General features: G+C 55.9%; 3 protein-coding genes across 3 annotated transcripts in view; 2 read left to right on the forward strand and 1 right to left on the reverse strand.

Annotated features, from left to right (window-relative positions):
* Positions 1 to 22,537, forward strand: part of LOC119114733 (ras-related protein Rab-27A) — a 48,523-nt gene that overhangs the window by 17,387 nt on the left and 8,599 nt on the right. The window lies entirely within an intron of this gene.
* LOC119114732 (WD repeat-containing protein 37) lies at positions 2,806 to 14,513 on the forward strand. Its single transcript, XM_037238748.1, has 10 exons — positions 2,806 to 2,938; positions 6,113 to 6,316; positions 6,680 to 6,750; positions 6,994 to 7,089; positions 8,761 to 8,952; positions 9,273 to 9,445; positions 10,059 to 10,220; positions 10,916 to 11,130; positions 12,270 to 12,516; positions 14,292 to 14,513. Exons 2-10 carry the CDS (start codon positions 6,147 to 6,149, stop codon positions 14,424 to 14,426), a joined length of 1,461 nt encoding a protein of 486 aa, XP_037094643.1. The 5' UTR covers positions 2,806 to 2,938; positions 6,113 to 6,146; the 3' UTR covers positions 14,427 to 14,513.
* On the reverse strand, positions 15,407 to 21,740 carry LOC119114734 (ras-related protein Rab-27A-like). Its single transcript, XM_037238750.1, has 5 exons — positions 21,558 to 21,740; positions 20,124 to 20,212; positions 18,578 to 18,692; positions 17,552 to 17,661; positions 15,407 to 16,355 (listed from the first exon to the last, which is right to left on the reverse strand). Exons 1-5 carry the CDS (start codon positions 21,726 to 21,728, stop codon positions 16,160 to 16,162), a joined length of 681 nt encoding a protein of 226 aa, XP_037094645.1. The 5' UTR covers positions 21,729 to 21,740; the 3' UTR covers positions 15,407 to 16,159.

Below are 22,537 nucleotides of genomic sequence, written 5' to 3' on the forward strand. Positions count from 1 at the left end.
GGTCATCGACTGCCCGGCTCTCCGCTCCTGATAGTGCCGGCTAGATACCGCGGCGGACACGGCAGCAATCTGCGCGCGCCGGCCCCGAACCGGGCAGGACTCGGCTGCCCCCGCGGCCGCGCGAAACGGCCGGGTGGACGTTCGTCGCTGTGGTGAGGTCTGCGTGGAGGACGGGATGGATTGGCTGCTGAGAAGATGCGGCACCACCAGCTGACCTGACGTAAGGTCACACTGCTGCTGGCCTGACGTGGGGCCAAACCACATTTGACCTGACCTGAGGTCACGCCAACAGTGAGGCGAAACTGAGGTCGTCCCAGCTGCGGATTTGACCTAAGGTCACACCACAGCTGACCCGGCTCTGACCGCTGACCTGACCCGGGGTGGCCCCACCGCCGCTGAGCTGAGCCGCGGGAGCCGCGTCAGTCTCAGCCTCTGTGGACGGAGCCGCCGGGAGACAGGTGGCGCGCGCGGCCCGGCGCGGTGGGGGGGGGCGCGCCGTCCGCGCGGCCGCGGCCGTCGGCTCGCGAGTCCCGTCGGGGACGGCCGGCGCGCGGCGTCAGGCCGTGGGTGACGTAGCTGTGTGTGTCAGGCGGTGGGAACAGCGCCGGGACAATGTCCCGTCGCTCCTCTCTGGACGAGCTCCACTTGCGGCTGACCCGACAGCCAAGCATCGCAAGAACAGGTGAGCGAATCGTCCTCCCTCTTCTACTTCAGGTCAGAAGTAATTGGACTGGGGTCTGGGCTATGGCTCATGTACTTTTCGTGAAAGCTGAGCATCGACACTAGGATGGTGGATGGATTGCTCGCGACCAGGGTGGGGGAGGGGCACCCATTGAGTCAATCCCACGTCCTTGGCTTCGGGTCGTTGGGTACGACGAGGGTTGACAGTTGTCCTCAAGTTCGCTGAAAATGCCAGAGGGTAATGTATCTGTAATGGCTTTTGTTTCGGAACATTATGCCTGGAATGGTATGACTCCCAAATGTTTTACCTTCAGACGTAGACACGCTTACGAAACCAAAATCGGAAGCGTCGGGTATACAGACCCATCCAGGTGTGCCTTGCTAACGTGAGTCCGGGTTCAAGTCCTAATGTCAAGTCCTGATTAAGGCTCTGGGCTATTTCACAGAGCCTCAATGCTGTTTTGGCACTACGGAAGTCGGAGTCCGTGTCACATCGGGGACCTCCATCTTGCCCAAACGTTGCTGTCTGATTGCCGTTCTTGAATATGCATTGCAGGTTAAAGCCAGAGTATATTCAGTAAATGCAGAAATACTTACAGTGGTTTGCTGGTGCTTGTCGTCGCTGCCAAGGACTTTTAACGTGTTATGTCCCTGAGAAATGCACCCACACTCGGCCAGATTCCCACTCGCAATTGACCAGATACGCCCACCTTCCCACGCTCGCCATTGTTCTGGCTCCGTGCTGGCCCTGTTATGACTTCATGTATCGCAGCCAACTTGCTCTATCTATTTCTCGTTGCAAGACAGAAAATAAAATTACCTAAATGCGAGGAGAACTGCAAATCTTGGACGATAGGTTAGATTAATCCAGATTTGGAAGCAGGTATATCACTGCGGATTCCCCGACCCCAATTCAAAATTCCTTAGAGAACAGGCCTGCTGCACGTTCACCTCTTTTCGGAACTGGCTTTACCAATGCAGCTTCAGCCGCTTCTAGAATTGAAGTGTAGGGTGGCGGAACCGCTTAACTACCCGTCATTACCCATTACCCGTCTACCCCATTCCTGGAATGAGCTCGGGCTCGATCTCCTGCCATAGCATTCTGGCAGCTACTGACTACAACTAGCCTTGCTTCGATGCAAGGTGGACCACCCCAGACCCGCAGTGCATAACGCTCGCCCCTTGCGAGTAACGAGCAGTGTTGCTCCCCATATACGATACTATTTTTCATGCCCGACAGGTTTCCACTCATGCATGGATTTTTGAACACCAGTGGCCTTGGCGAATACAATGTACGTAAGGAGCGGAGGCAGATCCAGGAAAGTTGTCAGGAGCGGGGACTTCCATATTTCTGGGACCTCTAAGCTGTTCCAGCATGGGTGGTTGAACCCTTCAAAGTTACGAAAGACCGCACGGAAGGTTTTTGGGGGACAGCAGTCAACAGCGCGACTATAGAAAAACTTCGTCCCGGGTCTTTAATGGCCGCTTTAGCTAGTGGGGCAGCAGAGAATCAGGCTCAAAATAAAATGTGTTAGATAACCGGGAAGAGAAATTTTCTTGACTTCCGTCGATATTTTCGACTGCTCGATTTGGAACGAGAGAGGTGATAACATGGAGTGATCCTATCTCGCGCAATGATAACAACCTTGGGGAATAAAGTCTGCCTCTGGTTTGTCAAGGCAAGAGCAGGTCCGGAGAAATCTTCCGGCCTTAGGACAAAAGATAAGGCTTTTTCAAGCTGGCAATACATTCATATTTACGTTCAGACTGAGATTTGCGACTTTGACCTGCATACATCCTGTTTAAACTTTCCCGGTCTCAGCCTTTAGGTGTGTCGTGTCGAGGTCAACGTCTATTTTTGTAACTCGAACGGATTTAAAAAGGCCTTCGTCTTGTGGACACTTACATTTGATAGGTACGTCCAGGTACACAACCAAGGCGGGCCTACGGTAGGGCCCCAGTTTCCGCCCCGTCGCCCGCATTGTGCGAAAACAGAGGAATCTGTAGGATATGGTAGCAATAAAGAAGTGCCAAATTAATCTGCCGGATCTGCCTGCTCTGCGCCTATTTGACCAGCATATTTTGTTTTGGTTTCCCTCTCGCCTCATTGCGCAGTGTGTGCGATGGGGAGCGGGTTGGAGATAAAGGGCTGGGACTTGTGAGGCAGAGTGGGGGTTGGTGGAATGGAGTGGAAGGATTAAAGATATTCTAGTTCATGAATGGGTTCATGGTTACAGTGACTCATTCCCTACGCAGGGTGAGTTTTTTCGTCCCTTTGCCGAGTGGTGATTCATGAATTAGGGCAGGGCCGCCGATCCAACATCTTGGGAGGCAGAGCTTTTCACTGCTGATGCGTCTTACTCCGGGTTGGTCAGGGTCTGAGTTTTTTGTGGGAGCACTACACAAATTTGAGTAAAGGTGAGCAGTTATATAGAGCATGTTTTCTCTTGGCATTGTTCCATGATGATGACTACCATGCTGCTGCAATAAAGGAATTGGTAATGAAAAAGGTCGAGTTCTGAATGCTGTCTGTCAGACCTGAGTGGCCTAGATCTATTGCAATTTGGGGGGGGGGATTTAGGGTCATAAGGTTCTCACCCTGGCACCCCCATTGCTTACCCTGATAAACACCCCTTGATTGGGGTGTATGACTGAATTGCATTGGAGGACCCAGAGCCCTATGACTTAAATTTGGGTTTTGTGTCCAGTCTGCTTGAAATTGACCCACTGCATTGGCTGCCTGCAACATCAGCATGCTGAAGATCTCACTCACTTGTGTCAAACTCAGATCAGAGCAAATTGTGGTAGTTACTGCATGAGCCTACCTCAGGGTAAGCCAAATTTGACTATTGTTGTGTGAGCAACCAAATGAGATCACCAATGAATTGCCAGATTTACAACATGCCTGCTCTAAAAGTGTTGCGGCAATGTTGCCATGCCTGACATGTTATGATTTACTAAGTATTCATGCACTGTGGCCCCTGCAACTTGAAAATGGTCATGGTTTGGGTATCTTGTTAGCCAAAATACAAATTAAAATGTTTAATGCACACCTTCAGGAACAAGATGCTGGGTATGGGACATGGGTGGATGATTATAGCATTATGCCTGGTAAATGGCACAAGGTGTCGGGCATGGGGAGGACTGCGTGGGGTGACCAAGGTGACAGTGGGGTCTGTGATTGATGCTGTGTGGCGACAGCGACCAGGTCTGTAACATGATGTTGCCAGCATATGAAGTGTGGCTCACTGTTTTGTTGGTAAAAGATAGAATAGTGAGATGGAATTAAAGTTCTTTCTCGTAACAGATGTGCCTAGATACCATGAATCTGCTCCTGCAATGCATATTCATGCTTGACAACTGGCAGTTTGTATTATCAGCCATAGCACACCGGCCTAACCAGATCCAACAACTTATCTGAGATAAACTTACAATATGTTCCCATCCATACACATACCAGCAATGAATGTGTAGGGCCAGTTGCCAACAGTGAATCAGCGAAGTTGCAGTTATAGCAGAAGTTATATGAATTTGAAGTGTTTTCCTGTGTATGTGGTATTGGCTAACTTCATTTGTATTGTATATGGTTACAAACATGTTTTTATTTTTTCATGATAACTCAGGTTCATTTATATGTGCCACTTTGATATTCTGCTCCCTTTTGTCTGCCACTGGCACCATATTGTCAAATCAGTCATATTGTTAATTTTGTGCATTGTCTTACTATGATAACTAACTTGCTTATTTTCAATATTTATTTTGCAATATCTGATGTTTATTTCATTGCCTGTGTCATTGTTGCTGGCATGCAGCCACACAAACATCTGTATTCTGCAATGTTTGGTCTTTGTGTCTGTGACACCAAGTGGTACCTGGATGGATCACTAACAGGTAGTTCTTTTGCTTTTGTTTTGCTTAATGTCCTGTTCAATTTCAAAAGGGATAATGCTTGCTAAATTTTCTATGCAAGTGATTTACCTTAAGCTAAATATGTGCTTAATATGATTTTTACTTAACAAGTCATATGAGTATATGTGTCTACTTGAAGAAATATCAGTGGTATGGTCCATGGCACTAAATTGTGCCAAGCACCACTAGGTAATGCACATTGAGATAATGACCTCCAGGGAACTTGATTGTAGTGTGCCAAGCCTTTAAAATATAAGTTTGATCATTTTGTCTAGTGTCAGCTGCTATTGTCAGCACAATGACAGCAACTAGGTGCAGCAAGCTGGAACAGTATCCGTGAATGACTAGTGATCAATACACAATCTAGTATCTAGAAGATAGCAACTGTGGCGATTCATTAACCAGTCTGGTAATGTATTTCTTTTTAGGCTTTGGAGAATTGAAATGATTATTAGTCAAGGATAAACCATTTTTCTTATTTCTCATTATGACTTAAGGAAATGATCTCCACATCTACACAAAATGTACTCTATATTCCACATTAAGATTTTAAACTGCACTTTATTTACCCTTCTAAACCCAGTGCCTTTAAATTTGCTGTGTGATTCCAGATCAGACTAGCGATCTTTGGACAATATCTGAGATGCTTGAAGTGAAATTTGATAACATTTTGCATTTTGAGCAATCTCAGTATTTCATGTTGTACACTCAAACTCAATAAAGTATCCATTGCTCACGTACTGACCCAATCCTAGGCTGAAAGGCATTTCATGACCTGAAAAGGGAGATACTACAGTGCTACTAACCTAAACAAGTGATCATGCACCATATCATTAATCATCACTGTAAGGACACCCTAAGTCTCATTATACACATGATTATTATCTAGGGCAATAACTTTAGGGTCAATTAGGCTAAATCAGGGTAAATTAGGCTAGTCATTGCTAATTACCACAGGAAGGGCAGGGCCAAATACAACCACCATGGGGACAGCAAACTGCCCATTGGTATGTTGCCTGTGTGTGAGCTGTCATATGTCTGTCAGCCAGACATTATTGTACAGTCTGTCACCATACAGCCTGCTGGCATGCCTCCTGACAGTGTTTGTTGATGCATGCACCCTTTGTCACCCGACAGTGCACCGCCTGTGAGTGCTGTCAGTTGGTGTACCGCCGGCGTGTCACATGTTGTTGTGCTGCCCATCATTGTACCACCCGTTGTAGACGGCCCGTCGCCGCCCGTCGGTGTGCTGCAGGTCGGTGCCAGGTCGCCACCTATTGGCATACCGCCTACCATTGTCTCCATGTATGTGTGGCATGCCCCCAACGCCAGTGTTGTCAGTGTGCTGTCTCCTCTCCTGTCGTCATTCTGTCATGTATTGTCAGTCATTCTGTCAGGCACTACCCGTCATCCCGTCACTTGCTGATACACTGTGCATCAGTCTGTCGGCTGTCTGTGTGCCGGCCGCCGCTGAGTGTCGCGTCAGTGGACCGGCGGTGAACACGCCATCTGTCGCCGGCAGCTGTGAGCCGGGGGAGTGGGCCGCTGGCGCCGCCATGCCGCTGGAACTGCCGCACGCGGCCGGGCCCGCCAACAAGACGCCCCGCTCGCTCAAGATCTCCATGCCGCGCATGCGGCACCACGAGCCGGAGCCGGCGGTGGCGGGCAGTCACGGCGCGCGCGCCGACGCCGACCCCGAGCAGACGGCGCTGCCGCCCCGCCTCAGGTCCGTGCCACTCTTGGGATCAACGGGGAAGCTGAGACGCTGTCCTCCCCTCCTCCCCATCGTCGTGGGCTCCAGTCCGACGTTCAGGACGGTGGGGAAGGGGAAGTGCGGCGGGAGGGGGAGGCTGCGTACTGTCCCGTTCCATATGCGATCTGTTGGGGTTCAAGTTTAACTGTTTACATTTTTAATTGGGTCTGGGCGTGGTCCGACAAGTATGGGACTCTGGGCTTGCTGTGGGCTGTTCTCTGGAATCCATGGGTCGTGTGAACTTCATGCTGTTAAATATGTGCTTTGTTTGAGTTCCTATTGCACCAGCTGAAGTTCCAAGAAGTGACCTGTTGACAAAAGCCTTCTCTGCGGCAGGTCACGGCTGAACGAGCTCTTCTTCCAGATTGAGAAGGAATTTGAAAGTGTCTGTACAGAAAATGTTGCACGTAAGTTGACGGTTTCACCCCGTTCTATTATGTCCGCAATTTGTTAATCGGCATCGGCAATCGGCTAGCATCATGAAACTTGCATATTTTCTTTAGGTCATACCGGTATGTCGCGTATGATTTCACCTTATTTTTCGATTGTTCGATTTGTGCATATCATTGTAAACCTTTCTCCAGTGTTGCATTACATTGCATCACTTCCAGTCCCTCACTGCACAAGTGTAACATTTCCTCATGCTGCAGTGCACAAGGAGCTGGAGCTCCTGCAAGAGAAGCCCGACAGGGAGCCTGGAGATCGGTGCGAGGAGACAGACGGCGCGGTCAAAAGCAAACAAAAGCGTAAGATCATTCGACGTTCATGTGTGCACTCATGCCTTTCGGCGGCAACGACCTCACCGCGTGACAAAAGCTCCATGTTCATGTTGTCATGTCACATCATCGTTGTGGTTCGACGTTTTGAGTTCCCCGCATGCTTGACGTGCTTGCTGTGACGCGTGTTTTAACAGCGGTGCTGTTCCTGCACTTCCGGCTGCGTCCCCGCCTGCGCAGCACGGTGACGTGCCGTGTTAACGCAGTACAGAGAGCAGAGTGCAGCCTGCTGACCACGTCGGGTGTTGCAGGAGTGCCCCGCCTCTCCCTCACTCCTGCGGCCTCTCCTGTCGGCACCGAGTCCCCCACGTCCATCTTCGACCTCTCCCCTTCCCGGCCCTTCGTCGTGTACAACGGTAACGGTGCCAGTGGTCCGCAAGCGGTAATTGCCTTATGGTTTTCCTGTTCGGTGCTGAGTTGCAAGTTGGCAGTCTGATCATCTGAAATCTCGGTGGCTGCTCTTTTGAATGGGAGTGTTTTCGGTTTAAAGGGCAGATGCATGCAAGTTGTCTGATCTCTGCTCTGTATTCCATCAAATTCAAAATGCTCTGTAAATCCGCGACATGTCTGGTTTTCACTAGCAGCATACACAATGTTGACATATAGTATTCAACGTCATCATGTTTTGGCTTGCGAGTGATGGCCGCTTTTAAGTACTCAGTGTCATCCAAGTGTCCGTAGATTAATGTCAACCCGGCAATCAGTCCCCGTGGTACGTCTCAAGCCGACGTTATTCTAATGTCCTGCGCATCCTAGTCCATCTTGCATCGTTCAGTTACCAGATCCGGGTCGTATTCAGTTACTTGTGATGCATGCTTTCGCCAGGAATTCTCGCTTCACTGTTTTTATGAGTACCATAAACTGGTACTTCCACTGTGTCGGCGTTTTTATCCGTAATATTACGGCTGCAAGCAGCGGCCAAAATGTTTGCCATTGACAGTATTTTGGTTCATTGGACTTGGAATTCTCATCGTGGTTTTAGCATTCGGAACTCGCTGCGCGTTTACGGAAAACAAAATGAAGAGAACCTCCTATGTAGGCTGCTTCGGTATCCTGGTTACGCAATACAGGGATCACATGACGAGTGTGTGGCACCGCTCTCTCTAGTGTGGTTGGCCTGGTGTACGGCACGGGACGAATCGGCGTACCCGCGGCCGCAGTGGTGCTGCAGTAAACATGATGTTGGTGACGTGGCAGCAATGACGCCATGACGCCAGGCTGGTGTCAGCTGACGCGTTGAGGTAGAGGCGTGCAGAAGCATTGCGTAACTATAAGTCAGCTCATTGGCCGTGCATTGCCTATGAATCTCTGTCGAATCGCCGCAGTGCCGTCCCACCGCTTGATTATTGGCATCGGCACGCGTACCATCCGTGTCGGCGCTACACGGGGTCGTGCGGCGACGGGACGCCCGCCAGTGTACAGCTGCGGTGTTTCGTCTCGTGCGCATTTGCCGAGGTCGGCGCCGGCGTGCAAGGGCAGCCGCGCCGGCGTGGCCGGTGCGCTGCTGGGCTCACCTGCCACGCCCCGGCACGCGGCGGCCGCCGCCCGAGCCCGCGGGGTGTGGCCTCTCCTGACCCCGTGGCGTCATGTCGGTGTATCACCCGCCGCCGCTGTGACATCGCCGGCTCGTATCTTTGGCAGTGATGTCGCACGCCGCGCAGAAGCTGAAGCCGGCCTACAAGCTGAAGCAGCAGACCAGCAAGATCGTGTCGAGCTTCAAGGCCGCGTCGGCGGTGTGCTCGCTGGTGCGCGAGTACCGCTCGCACAAGGACGGTGTCTGGGAGGTGTCGACCGGCCGACCCGGCCAGAACGTCATCGGCACAGCCTCTGCTGGTTAGTGCAGCGCGGCCCGGCCTGCGCCCCAACCTGCGTGCCCCAAACTGCGCGCCCCGACGCGCGCGCCCTGACCTGTCGAAGTGTTGCCTTGTTATGTATCATATTAGTCATGGCTGCGTTCTGGGGCGGCTGAAACGTTGTCGTGTTTGTGACAATTGAAGCGTCGCGCTGCTCCGTCTCAGCTTAAATTCAGCGGTATTGCACGACAGCTAGAGTGTGTTTTGCGGCGGCCGAAGCGTCCCTGTGTTCGGGGGTCAGCCAGCTGTCGGCATCCGGCCGCGCGCTCTGGTCGTCTGACCGCCCTTCGTGTTCCGCAGATCACACGGCGTGCGTGTGGTCCGTGGACACGGGCCGCTGCCTGCTGCAGTACCAGGGCCACGAGGGCTCCGTCAACTCGGTGCGCTTCCACCCGAGCCGGGACTTGGTGCTGACGGGCTCCGGCGATCAGACGGCGCACGTCTGGCAGGCCGTCGTCACCATGGATACCGGCGTGAGTCGTCGGCGGGCCGGCGACCGGGCCACATTGCCGTGCGGGTCTTGTTCGGGCTGGTCTGCGCGGCTTGCTGTCCGCGTCAACGCCCCTGTCCTGTCGCGTGTGCTCGTCGTCGGTGAAGTTGTGGCCCTGTCGCAGTGAACTTCAAAGACTAAGTTCAGCAGAACCCGTCTCAGGTATTTGAAAAAGGTCAGATTTGGACAGTGACTGACTTCTTCGCAGCATAACGTGATGCAGCGTAATGCAGTGTCTCGTTTTGACCTGGACGCAGGCAGCGCTGAGCTATGGTATGACGTTAAAGTAGGGCTCCCTTCCACCGGCCGCGCTGCTAGGACGGGAGCTGTCTGACCCGGCTCCAGACGACACCAGTCCCAGGAGGGACAGAGCTGAGGCCCGCAGCAGCGGTCTCGGTGGCCCGCAGGCCGGGTGGGGGCGCACTGCTGCACGCACTCGTACGCGTCCGTCTGTGCTCTGACCTCCATCCGCGTGCAGTGTTCGGGGGGGGGGGGGGGCGCCCTCCTCGTGGGAAGTCGGCTGGACGGTGTGTGTGTGTGTGGGTGCGGTCGCCCGGCGCCGGTCGCGCTCACCGGCGGCGGCGGTGCGGCGGCAGAGGGCGCTCTCATCGGAGGAGGAGGTGGACCCTACCGAGCTGTACGACCCGATGGAGCTGGGCCCGGCCGACGGCAGCAACGCGCTGCGCACGCCGATCCTGGAGCTGACCGGGCACTCGGGCGTGGTGATCGCCGCCGACTGGCTGGCCGGCGCCGAGCAGGTACCGTACGGCCGACACGTGCCGGGATGGCAGGCACGCAGACGCCACATGCGCACTCACAAATGTGTGTCCACTGTCCGTCTAATCCTCCTACCCGCCTGTCCAGTATCTAATCCGCACATCTGCCAGTGTACCTTAGCATCCACCCACCCACGCCGACACCCGGACATACCGGTACGTCGTCCCTGCACGCTTGCACGCGCGCTCTTCTGGTCGAACTGGACTGGCGGGTCGTGTTGCTGTCGGCATGCGGTGGTGCTCTGACGTAGATAAAGAACGTGGTTTGATACCGAGAAGAATTACGGTTGAAGTTGCACACCGTGAGTCACGCCATGATTCAGTATGCATTCAGTTCAGCTGCTGATAGGCCGGAGCTGTAGTAGAATGCGCCGTTGCTCGTGAATGTTTGTCAAATGATCGTCAAATTGTCAGATGATTAGTGGCGTTGGGGCGTCAGAAGTCGGCAATGCTTTTGCCGAAAAAATGAGCGCGTGAAGACGGTCATAGTGCAATATTACGTTGTGAGCCACGTGACGTCAGTGTAGTAGTGAATTACGTATTCTGTGTGCTCAAAGTTCTTACGTCACCCTCCGGACCCATAGTCGTACAGCCACACACAACGAGCGGAGCAGCGTGTCAACTGAAGCGCTCCGCCCGGAGCGCGCCTGAGCTGGGTGGTGCGCCGGCTGCCGCAGGTGGTAACCGCCTCCTGGGACCGTACGGCCCAGCTGTTCGACGTCACCACCGGCGAGAGCCTCAACACGCTGGCCGGCCACGACCAGGAGCTGACGCACGTGTCGGCGCACCCGCACCACAAGTTCGTCGTCACCTCCAGCAAGGACACCACGTTCCGGCTCTGGGACTTCCGCGAGCCCATTCCCTGCGTGTCCGTCTTTCAGGGGCACACCGAGTGAGTTCGGCGCGCGCCGGGTGGGACGCGCGTTGGCAGGCGTTTGTATTGCTGAGCACCGTTGGCTTTCGCCTAGCACGTGGTTCGGCCGCGTGAGCCGTTGTCGTATTCGTCCAGTTGGGCTGCCTTGCCTGATAGTGACCTCCTGGGTAAAGGTAGCTTTTTCGAGCGGAGGCTCAGTGGCTGTGTTAGATTTTGCTTGTTTGAGCTCACATATGATGCACCTGCTACGTTTACAGTACTTGTTATTAGAAAGAAAGGCCTTCAGCTCCTGGTTTTTCGGCATGATGAGTTGAGCTCCTGGGCACTTTGTAGAAGTTTCTATACTGAGTTAATTACTTTCAGTATATCATAAGCCAAGGTGCTGGTTTAGCGACGTAGTGCTAAACAATGATTGTACTGACGGTATTCAATGTTTCGCACTGGACTTATCCTTAATAGTGATTATTAAATGTATGGCATTTCGTCGATTGTGGCGCATTCCATTTGTGTTTGTGCTGACGTACCGTGCAATGAAATGAGGAGGCTTTCTTTCACTTGAAACGGCCAGCATTTTTTACTCCGTCGGTACGGAGTCATCAGTTGATGCATGCAATTTCGGTATACATGGCCCGTGGCCTATTGAGATGAGGTAGAGGGGTAGAAGACCTAGTACAATTTGGTGATATGCAAAGTTGTATCCCACCCTCTTCCTTCTCACTTGTAGCTGAAAACTGGCATCACCATGTTTAAGATTTACGTTGGCGCAATAGAGACTGCATTAAAAATTGTATTCACACATCGATGTAAAGGTCGAAAGTCACGAAGAACTTACGAAATGTTTGTAGCATTAACTCGCGGGCTAATGCTGGGTTGGCATTACATCACAGCTAACTTGAAGTTGGGGTCATCAGCTGTCGGGGTGGGTCGGGCTGCGGGCTGATATTTTGGGGAAGCTGCATCCCTGGTCCAGACCCATTCCACTTGTAATACTGCGTGGCCCTGCTTACCTACCCTTTCGCCCCTGGGATTTCCTCAGGGGGGAGGGGGCCTGGTCCTGGGCTGGTCGTTGACCGTGGGCAGTGACCGCGCGCCGTGACGAGTTGGGCCGGCGCCGCCGTCGCCCGCCCGGCTGACGCCGCGCGCGCCGCCGCCGGCAGCACCGTCACGTCGGCCGTGTTCAGCCGCGACGACAAGGTGGTCTCGGGCAGCGACGACCGCACCTGCAAGGTGTGGGACCTGAAGAACATGCGCTCGCCGCTGGCCACCATCCGCGGCGACGCCGCCATCAACCGACTGGACGTGTCGGCCGCCAACGTCATCGCGCTGCCGTTCGACAACCGGCACGTGCGCCTGTACGACCTGAGCGGCCAGCGGCTGGCCCGCCTGCCGCGCTCCAACCGGCTGGTGAGAGGCTGCGGCGGGGCGCGGCGCGGTCGCGGCCCGCCCCCGAGACGGCGGCGGCGAAAGGCGCCAGGTTCACAGCCTGGATGTTTACCAAGCTTGCATGGAATTGGGCCCCACAGCAGTGGTGGCAGGATGTTGCATTGGGGGATTTCTGTTTGTCACATTATCATGCTGACGGATTGTAACGCCTTGGTTGTACCTATTATTGGTTACTATAGCTGTCTTGCTCCTCCAGCTGGCTTCAGCTTGTCTGGCTCATTGGTCTGGTAAGGACGATCTGTGATGACGTCATGTTCGCGTCTGTTATAGCGTCGCTCGTGCCGTGCCGTATAGGGTGTCTGGCTGGTGGTGTGTTTTGGTGGTTGGCCGGCGTGTCCTGGCCTAATTACAGCAGACGTGTGTTAGCGTGGAATTAGATTCTGAAGTACTTCTGGAATCACCTCGATTTCGGTTCATTTTGCATCGTTGCATGGTTCAGAGTAAGAGTTGATTCGGAATCAGATTCAGATCAAGGGTCATCCAATTGTATGTCCTTTTGCGTAGTTACGAATCATGTATCCGATTGTTGGCAGCTGGAACAGTTGAGTTGGCAAACACCCGACTCTGTTCAGAATCGGCTAACGATTGTTAAAGATTCCGAGATTGATTTACAATGATTGACAATGAATAGCAGCGGTTTTGTTAGTTGAAGCTTAATTTGATTTGTTTTATGTTGAATTATATGTTAGTTCGTAAGTCAACTGAACTGTTATGGGCGCTATAGGACCGCGCGGCCGAAACGCCCGAAAACCCCAAATGACTGCTAAGTCAACTGAAGTTATGGCATCAAAGCACAGTTTTGAGTAAACAATCTGGCAGGTTTCCACTGCCCATGAGAAGACGGGGGGGGGGGGGGGGTCGAACCAAACCTGAACGGATATTTACACCATACCAGATTTAGCCTTTGTCATAACTCCCACTCACGTTGCTTGCCAACAAAACGTGTCTTCCCGTGACGCTAGGCTTTTTAGGGGATGAAAATATTTGCGTCACGCATGGAGAGAACCGCGCACTGTCCTGCAGATGTGCCAGTCCCGTAGCTCAGTCAGTTAGAATGCCTAGCTCCCCGAACTCATGACGAGTCCACCCATGGCAGGACGGGAGGGGTGGGGGGGGGGGGGGGTCGAATCGATTTGGCGCGCGCTGTATGGCTCTGGCTGGGACGGTGTGCGGCTGGTGGTAGTGGCTGCTCAAGGTCAGATGAGGCCAGAGGGCACGGTAGAACGCGCCGGGTATCGTTGGACGTGAAACTTCCGCCACAAAAATTATAGCGCTGAAGTGGAAGTCCGCGATTGGATGGTGGGGTTAGGACTTACGCAAGAAGCTCTGCTTAGAGTGGGTTCTGAAATCAGAAACCCCTCAAGTTTAAATGTAGGGACTAAATGTATAAAGAGTATCGTATCAAAACGCGCAGCTGATTTAAGTGTGGTAACAGATAAAACATTGATTGTTTTGGTATGGTTATAGTTTTATCTTAATTTCTAAAGTAGTGACATGTGATTTGCTCTTTCACTGACATTTTCTATTTGCACTACGCTGTGTGATTCAGTCAGAGAAAAGTGGGAATCGTTGATGTAATTTGATTTCAATGAACGGTCCATTACTTAAGCTATTTAAAAATGTTTGATCCAAACCGTGATTCGGATCTCAGTTTGAGTCAGATGTGATTTGACCAATGTGCCGTTGAACCAAGCCCAGTCAGAAGTGCCGGGATGAAGCGGAGGTCTGGATCGCAGGGTCACCGGCGGATGGTATGCTCGGTCACCTGGAGCGACGACACGTCCTGCGGCCGGCCGAACCTCTTCAGCAGCGGCTTCGACAACATCGCCATCGGCTGGCTCATCACACCGCCCAAAGACAGCAAGGACTAGTCAGACTGGCCGCCTCGCGAGGAGGCTGTGTCGGCCCGCGCCGGCGGGTCACGCTCCGCGGCGGCTGGCGGGTCGCGCTCCGCAGCGGCTGGCGGGTCACGCTCCGCGGCGGCTGGCGGGTCACGCTCCGCAGCGGTTTGGCGGGCGGTCGGGCCCGCCGTCGGCCGCCGCAGCGCACCGCACCGCACGCCAGGCTCGGCCCGGCCGCCGCCGCGCCCCGGGCCCACTGCTACCTTTACCCTTTCAGTTGCTTTCATTTGCGCGTGTTGTGCTTTCACCCTGCGGAGCGGAGGTGGTGCCGACGCGTGTCGTGTTGTCGTCGGCGCCCGGACGACTGGTGTCTGTTGTGGGCGGCCCGGCGACTGCGCCAGACTTGCCACTGCGCGCGGCCGCCGCTTGGGCCGGCCCCGACCGGTACACCGGGCAGTGCGTCGGTCCGCGCGGGCTCGTGCGTCGTCATCCGTACCGACTCGCGCGTCGCCCGGCAATCCGACTGCATCATCAGGCCACGGGAGGGGGCCGCGGTGTCACGTCCGCTTCCAGACGGCTTGGTGGGCGCGCCAGCGCGCGCGACCGGACGGCGCCGCGCGTCCCATCGCTCACCTCGGTGTGGTCATCGGCTCGCATGCTGTATATACACGCGCGCACGCGGCGTCGTCACGACAGGCGGCGCCCGTGCTCCGAGGGCTACCAGTAGGTGTGAGAGTGGCGCCGGGGGCGTGACATCCCCCGGCGCGCGCGCGCTGTACGTAACGCCTGCCTGCCGGCAGTTGTCTGCCCGGACCGCCCGTACGTGCGGCGTGGGTGCCCTGTAGAGGACGGGGTCCGTGTGCGGCTCCTCGTCCGCAGAGGACGCTCGGTGTGAGGTCGGCCGCGGGCTGCCTGTAGCCGGCGCCGGAGACGACCTCGATGCATGACACGGCCCACTCCCGCCGCACGAGCCGCTGGTCGCGCGGACGCCGCCGTTGTGACACCCGATAGCTGGCAGGACGTGTATTAGACATTCACAGATACAGATTTCGTTACCGATTGCCGTATGAAGCCTTTGGTGGAAGCGGTTCTCGCATCTCCGGCTCGGAACCAGCAGCTGTGCCTTCTCATGTCAAGTCAGCAACGTCTCGTCTCATAACGTCTTCTCGTGTCAACTCATTCTCGCTACCATGACCACCATTCGATAAGAAACAGCAGCCGCTCAGCCGCATACAGTCGACCTGGTCCTGACCCAAGAAAACTCGCGGAAGACATAACCAACAACCGTTACGATACCGGCAGCGCGTTAAACAGGAAGTCGCTGTCGCGGTCTTGCAACCAAAAGACCCAAGACCAACACCACTGGTATCCAGGGGGACGTCTCGCCGCTTGTCCCCACGTTACTCATGGCTGCGCCGCTGATTGGCAGGTCATAGCGCAGCTGCGGGCCCGTGCGCCTGGTGGCTAAGCAACCCCTCCGCTATCGAGCGTGTGGGGAACCGGGCAGATAAGATCGCACCGCATCAGCGTCGGAGGAGGTCGCCGCTTCACGATCGCGCGGGCGCGCACCTGCTGCGGTCGCCGCGGCGCCAATCGGTCACCAAATCAACGGGCCACGCAATTAGCTCGAGGTCGCCGGCGACGGCCGGAGGCGCTAATTGCACTTGGTACAGCTGCGACCGGAGCGAGCCCGCCGCCAGACGCGGTATCGTGCATCACTCGCCCAGCGCCGGCCGCTGATATCGGCCGGCGCCGCGGCGCCATCAGCAGCTGCACTTGGACTCGTCCACGGGCGTGAGCTGCATGTGGGCCACGTCGGGCGCCGGCCTCCCCCGCCGGCCGGGCAGCGTGGACTGGTCGGCGGCCTGCTCCATGCGCCGCATCACGGCGTCCAGCAGCATGTCGACGGCGGTGCACACGTTCTGCCCGGTGGCCGCCGACGTCTCGATGTAGGTCAAGCTGCAACGCGGCGGCACGTCATCTCAGGCCCGCACAGGGCTCGCCCTGCGGTGCGCCGGCTCCACACGCCAACCAACGACTGCCAACAGCGACTGCCCTCGACAGCGACAACGAGCTTCACAGCGACGGTAGTACTTCATACCAGCTGGTCTCGTCAGGTGCCGAACAGAGCTCAAAAGTCTCCCGTAAAACGTGACAAAAAACACAAAGCTACGTTGCTGGTGAAGTTTTGTTAGTTATGCTAGTTCTAGCAAACAACAGCAAGTACACGAATAGACATGCGAGATGGGATGATCCGTTGCTCCAGTTCGCCGGCACGACTCAGTTTTCTATATCAGATCATGCAGGTGTGCTTCGCTCTTCCCGTTCCTGAGAAAGCGATGCATGAGCAGTATCTGACTTTCGCTGCACATAAAGGCGTCAACTCCCAAAAATCGCCAGACCTAGAGTAGTGTGAGGTCTACGCCGCGCTGTTCTTTCCATAGGCCACGATTGCCCGAAAACCACATCTGCAACGTTGGGGGCCAGGCTGCTTACCTTGGGCGTACGGAATCACATCCCCAGCTTATAGGCCCCTTTCCGCGAGTTTAAGCATTCAAATGCAACTCTTGGCGGCCGTGACCTTTAGCGAGATCCCGTGCAATGACGAGGATCAGTAGAGAACCGCTGCAGCAATCCACGCGGCAGGGGCTTCGCGCCCCAGACCGACCTAACATCCGAGCAGCACTCGACATCCGACGTTCTTGGACGACATCCGACATCTTCGGACGACATCTTTGGGCGACATCCAACATCCTCCGGCGAAACCCAGCATCTTCAGACGGCGACACTCGACATCTTCAGACGACATCCCACATTCTTGGACGACATCCCACATCCCTGGACCACATCCAGCATCCTCGGACCACGTCCTACATCCTCGGACCACATCCCACATCTTCGGACCACATCCCACATCCTCAAACGACATCCCACATCCTCGGACGACATCCCACATCCTCGGACCATATTCGACATTCTCGGACGGCATCCCACATCCTCGGACGCATCCCACATCCTCGGACGCATCCCACATCCTCGGACGCATCCCACATCCTCGGACGCCAGTCGAGTTATCTGGCGTCCGGACCAGCCGCTGGCCTGCCCACGAGGAGGCGGACGGCCGGTGGGGGCTGGCCGCGCGGGCCGGGACTCACCCGTGCTTGTCGGCCACTTCTTTCGCCCGGTCCTCCGTGATGGCTCGCTCCTCGAGGTCCGCTTTGTTGCCGCACAGCACTATGTCGGGGTTATCGCAGTAGGCGTGCGTCTGCGGGCGCAGCGGGGTGTCACCGCACGTCCCCGGCGCCCAGGGGGCGTCCCTGCTTCGCGTGCAGTTCCGTCTCCCACAGCGGGCAGCTGATTCCATGTGCGCGTGACACGGCATACGTGGGTTCGATTCCAAACTAAGACGTTGCGTTTCTCGGACAATGAAGGAAAGGTTTATCAGGGGACAACATTGTTACCCGGTGCTGGCGGGAACATGATCTCAACGCCGCCAGGGGAAGCCAGCCACGGACTGCTCATTCCTACCCATGCGTTTCGATCCGTACCACCTCTCGTCTGGGGCATGCAAATGGGCCATGGAAAGAAATGGGCGGGAGCAGGCCATGAAGATGAATGCGTGGCAATGACGCCTGAGGAAAATGCTGTCCGGGAAAACCTAATCCAGGCCCATTAGGCGTTGTTTGGCATTAACCCGCATCATCCTCTTTTGGTCTACCGTGCACTGCATCGTTACCTCTGATTTCGTATGGGTGGATAATGACCGGAAGCGAACGGTCCGCACATGTGAGGATCTAAGTGTGCGTGGAGAGGAACAGAACGCTTGCATTCTTGAATGGCTTCATTTGTTCCTGCATCTCCGCAACCAAATACATCAGCTTATGAACACGTGTCCTAGGGAATCTAACTTTTCCGTCGTCAAAGCAGTGGGCCACCCAAGAAACCCAAGGACGAAAGGACCCAAACCCCAGTAATAATCTCCCACTGTAAAGCAATACAACCGCAATACAACCAGAAAAAAAAAATCCAACGCATCACCAGGCCGGCGAGGACCACGAGGCGCGAGCGCGTCGGGCCGGAGGAAGCCGGGCCGCGCCGCCGCGTCGGAGGTGGGCCGCGCGGCGCGCGCCGGGCCGGGGGAAGCCGCTGCGTCGGAGGTGGGCCGCGCGCCGGCCGCTAACCTTGAGCTGGTCCAGCCAGCCATGGATGGCCAGGAACGACTGCTCACTGCTCAGATCGAAGAGCAGCAGGAAGCCCATGGCATCGCGGAAGAAAGCAGTGGTGAGGCTGCGGAATCTGCGGCCCGGCCCGCCGGCAGACGTTAGTCAGGCGGCGTGCGGCGCATGCCAGAGCAGTGGCCAGTGCTACCACAGCCGCTACCATACCGGCTAGCGCTACCGCGGTCAGACCGGTTAGTCGCAGCACCTCCTAGAGCTGCCACTTGCTGAGATGCCCAAAGCCTGCTGAAGCCCGCGGTCCGAAATGGGAAGTCCCTATCAGCCATGAGGTTCAGATCCCAAAAACGTCAGACTTTCTTACGTCATTTTTACGTACCGTAAAATTTCTTCAAAAAGTCCGCTCGGATCTGAAATTCAAATTTTTTGGTGTCTGCATTCTTAAAGCTAGTGGTTTCAGATAGCAATTTTTGTTGGCGCATTCTAGCACAAGGGGGAAAGCGGGGGGGGGGACTAAGTAACTGCGTTAAGTCAGCGTGCACTCAGGGTTAAACCGCAGCTTATAGTCATCTCTATCGCAGCCATCGCACTGCTACAGCACAATTTATCAGCGAGACGTTATGCTTCACATTTTAGAGATCTTTGCTTAAGCAGCTGACACTTGTCGCTCGTTTGGCAGGTCGGGGGATGCAGCCCCAGAGCGGCATTACGGAGAGCATGACAGAAGCAATACGCGGGGAACGTTGCAAAACTTTTCATAGCTGATAATATGTCAAATGCGCACATTTTTAAAGGTCATGTCCAGGGTTCTATCCGGTCACAAATTTGAGACCGTCATCTCTGAACAATTGCAGCAGCATTTCAATTTTGCCTGGTCCATCGACAAAAAAAGCATCTGATAGCACACGATCGGTGCAGGATGGCACATTTTGAGCACTGGGGACACCCCTGATAGGCCAAACCTGTCCCTTGTTTGAACAGGTCAGTTTGGTTTCGTTACCAATTCTTACGGACCTGCTGGCCTTTGATCCACGTTGTGCGGGTGTGCGGGCTCAGAAGTGGCAGCTCTAGCATCTACCTAGGCCATGCCCCGCTGGTTAGTAAGGCGGCGTTACCGAGCTATTGGCGCATCGCTGTTAGTACTAGTCTAGCGCGGCTGCTAGGTGGGAGTTCACCACCGGCATCACTATCATGGGCGAGGGGAACTGTATCCGCTGGGTGCGGCAGATACAGCTTCAAGACAGAACTCAAGGCGCGGAGGAAGGCAAATGGGCTGCGCCTCAGGCTGTGGCAGCGGTAGGCCGACTGCTCTACGCTATATCAGGCGGTGAGGAATGCAGTTAGTACTATAAAATCCAGCTGTGTGGCGGTGAAATTCTATCATTACTCCAAAATGCTACCCATGCAAGCCCGTCAGCTAAAGACTACCAACGAGTGACTCCACCCGCACAGTGGTCCATGCCTAACTCCCCCCCCCTTGCGGTGCCACGTGCACGGGCCCGGGTCGGGCGGCAGCCCCGCGGAAGCGCCATCTGGCGGCGACCTGTCTGACCTCTCCTGGCCGGCCGTGTCCCACAGCTGCAGGTGGATGCGCTGACTCTTGCCCTGCGGCGCGCCCTCGGCATCCCTCGGCCGGTACAGCTGCAGCGGGTCCGTGAAACGGGGACCGGCGCGTCAGGAGGCGGCCGCGCGGCGCCCGGCCGGCACACACCGCACCAGCTGGGCCGGAGCAGCCCGCACCAGCCGGGCCGGGGCAGCCCGCACCAGCCGGGCCGGGGCAGCCCGCACCAGCCGGGCCGGGGTAGCCCACATCAGCCGGGCCGGGGCAGCCCGCACCAGCCGGGCCGGGGCAGCCCGCACCAGCCGGGCCGGAGCAGCCCGCACCAGCCGGGCCGGGGCAGCCCGAACCAGCCGGGCCAGAGCAGCCCGCACCAGCCGGGCCGGGGCAGCCCGCACCAGCCGGGCCGGGGCAGCCCGCACCAGCCGGGCCGGGCCAGCCCACATCAGCCGGGCCGAGGCAGACCACACCAGCCGGGCCGGGCCAGCCCGCACCAGCCGGGCCGGGGCAGCCCGCACCAGCCGGGCCAGAGCAGCCCGCACCAGCCGGGCCGGGGCAGCCCGCACCAGCCGGGCCAGAGCAGCCCGCACCAGCCGGGCCGGGGTAGCCCGTACCAGCTGGGCCGAGGCAGACCACACCAGCCGGGCCGGGGCAGCCAGCACCAGCCGGGCCGAGGCAGACCACACCAGCCGGGCCGGAGCAGCCAGCACCAGCCGGGCCGAGGCAGACCACACCAGCCGGGCCGGGGCAGCCAGCACCAGCCGGGCCGGGGTAGCCCGTACCAGCTGGGCCGGGGCAGCCAGCACCAGCCGGGCCGAGGCAGACCACACTGGGCCGGGGCAGCCCGCTGACCGGTCACCGCCGCGTCGATAGCCCAGTCGCATAATTCAACAGCATTGTGCGACACTACATGCTTACACAAAGCCAAACGGCAGCCAGGAGATCGGGCAAACTCTTCAATAATCCAAAATCAGGGGATAAGCAGAACGGAACACACTTTAACTCATATTTTCAACTGCTTCAAATTAAAGTTGGTGTATACGTTTGGTGAAAAACAACACGAATTAGGTGGTTTCTTATGAAACGTCAACCACAACACCGGCACTGTCAGCTTTCCAACCCATCGACGCCATCGTCAGCTGTCTCGCCAACTGTCTGTCTATGTCTCCCATTTCTCTTTCTATTTTTCTTTCTCTTCGCATCTTTCTCTTCCTCTCGAGCCCATTTACCAGACTCTGTCGCCTCCCTCCAAGCCCAGACGCTGCTGCCCTCGTACCGACTCTGTCCCCTCCCTTGCAGCACCAGACGCTACTGCCGTGGTACTGATTCTGCCCCCTCTTTGAAAGTATCAAACAATGCTGCCCTGGTACTGACTCTGTCCCCTCCCTCGAAGCACCAGAAGCCGTAGCCCCCCGCACCGTCACTCACCAGACGCTTCTCTCTGAAGTCAATGCCGACAGTGGAGATGAAGCGCGAGTGGAAGACGCCGTCGGTGTACTGCCAGAGGAAGGACGTCTTGCCGACGCCCGAGTCGCCCAGCGCTAGGAACTTGATCAGGTAGTCGTACTCGATCCCGGTGCCCATTGGGGCCTCCACCATGGCCAGATCTGAAGCGGCAGGAGACAAGCCGGTTAGCCTAAGCTGACACGCCCGGCACAAGCCGACAGCAGGGCAGACAGCTCCTGTCGTTTGCTGTCAGCCGTTTGTTGTCAGCTTGTCAGTCTGTTTGTCGGCTGTCAGTTGGGATGACATTGCCGGCGAACGTGACGGGAGATCACGCCAGGCCGCCTTCTGAGTTTGCTCAGGGAACCAACACCTGTCTGGGACAACGCTCCCTCTGAGATGACGACGCTTCCTCCGGCACCTCCGGCATGCCGGGGTGCGCCTGACACGGCCTGCCGCTCGCGTGGAGCACCAGCACACGGTGGAGATGCGATCCGATCGCGTCATGAGCTGTGACAAGTTCGGAGATACGTGTCGCACACCATGGTCTTGCCCAGCTGGAAAGTCAACAGCGCCCTCCATCCTGCGTTCGACGAAGCTTGGCTATACAGCGGCGCATGGCTCTGAAGCCGATCCTGCATGTTTAGATCATCCAAGCATTGATGGCCAAGCTTCGCACGTCAAATTTTACCATCACGAAAATTACGATAAAATTCCAAAATAATTTTACGATTACGATACGTTAACGTAACCTTACGACGTTTAAGTAGGTTTTGTACATTTTGTTTTGCTTTAAGACTGTTTGTGCATTACCTCATCAAAAGAAAACCCGTTTTACGTTTCGATGGCAATTTCTCCATTTACAGCCTCACCCACCTCTGCAGAGTCGCTGCCACACAGCCAGGTGGGCAGACGGTCGAACGGTGGTCAATACCTGCATACCATCCACAAACGACCGACCATAA

This window comes from Pollicipes pollicipes, unplaced genomic scaffold (assembly GCF_011947565.3).
Source record: "Pollicipes pollicipes isolate AB1234 unplaced genomic scaffold, Ppol_2.1 Scaffold_3087;HRSCAF=3621_pilon_pilon_pilon, whole genome shotgun sequence".
NCBI classification, from domain to species: Eukaryota; Metazoa; Arthropoda; class Thecostraca; order Pollicipedomorpha; family Pollicipedidae; genus Pollicipes; species Pollicipes pollicipes.

Bases quoted from the DNA above. Each gene is read 5' to 3' on its own strand.
- LOC119114732 (XM_037238748.1), top strand. From the start codon at position 6,147: ATGCCGCTGGAACTGCCGCACGCGGCCGGGCCCGCCAACAAGACGCCC. The intron at 6,317-6,679 runs GTCCGTGCCACT...TCTCTGCGGCAG, and splicing joins GCGCTGCCGCCCCGCCTCAG to GTCACGGCTGAACGAGCTCT. The intron at 10,221-10,915 runs GTACCGTACGGC...CGGCTGCCGCAG, and splicing joins GGCTGGCCGGCGCCGAGCAG to GTGGTAACCGCCTCCTGGGA.
- LOC119114734 (XM_037238750.1), bottom strand. From the start codon at position 21,728: ATGGTGGAGGCCCCAATGGGCACCGGGATCGAGTACGACTACCTGATC. The intron at 20,213-21,557 runs GTGAGTGACGGT...GACCCGCTGCAG, and splicing joins ACTTCAGAGAGAAGCGTCTG to CTGTACCGGCCGAGGGATGC. The intron at 18,693-20,123 runs GTCAGACAGGTC...GCCGGGCCGCAG, and splicing joins GACACGGCCGGCCAGGAGAG to ATTCCGCAGCCTCACCACTG.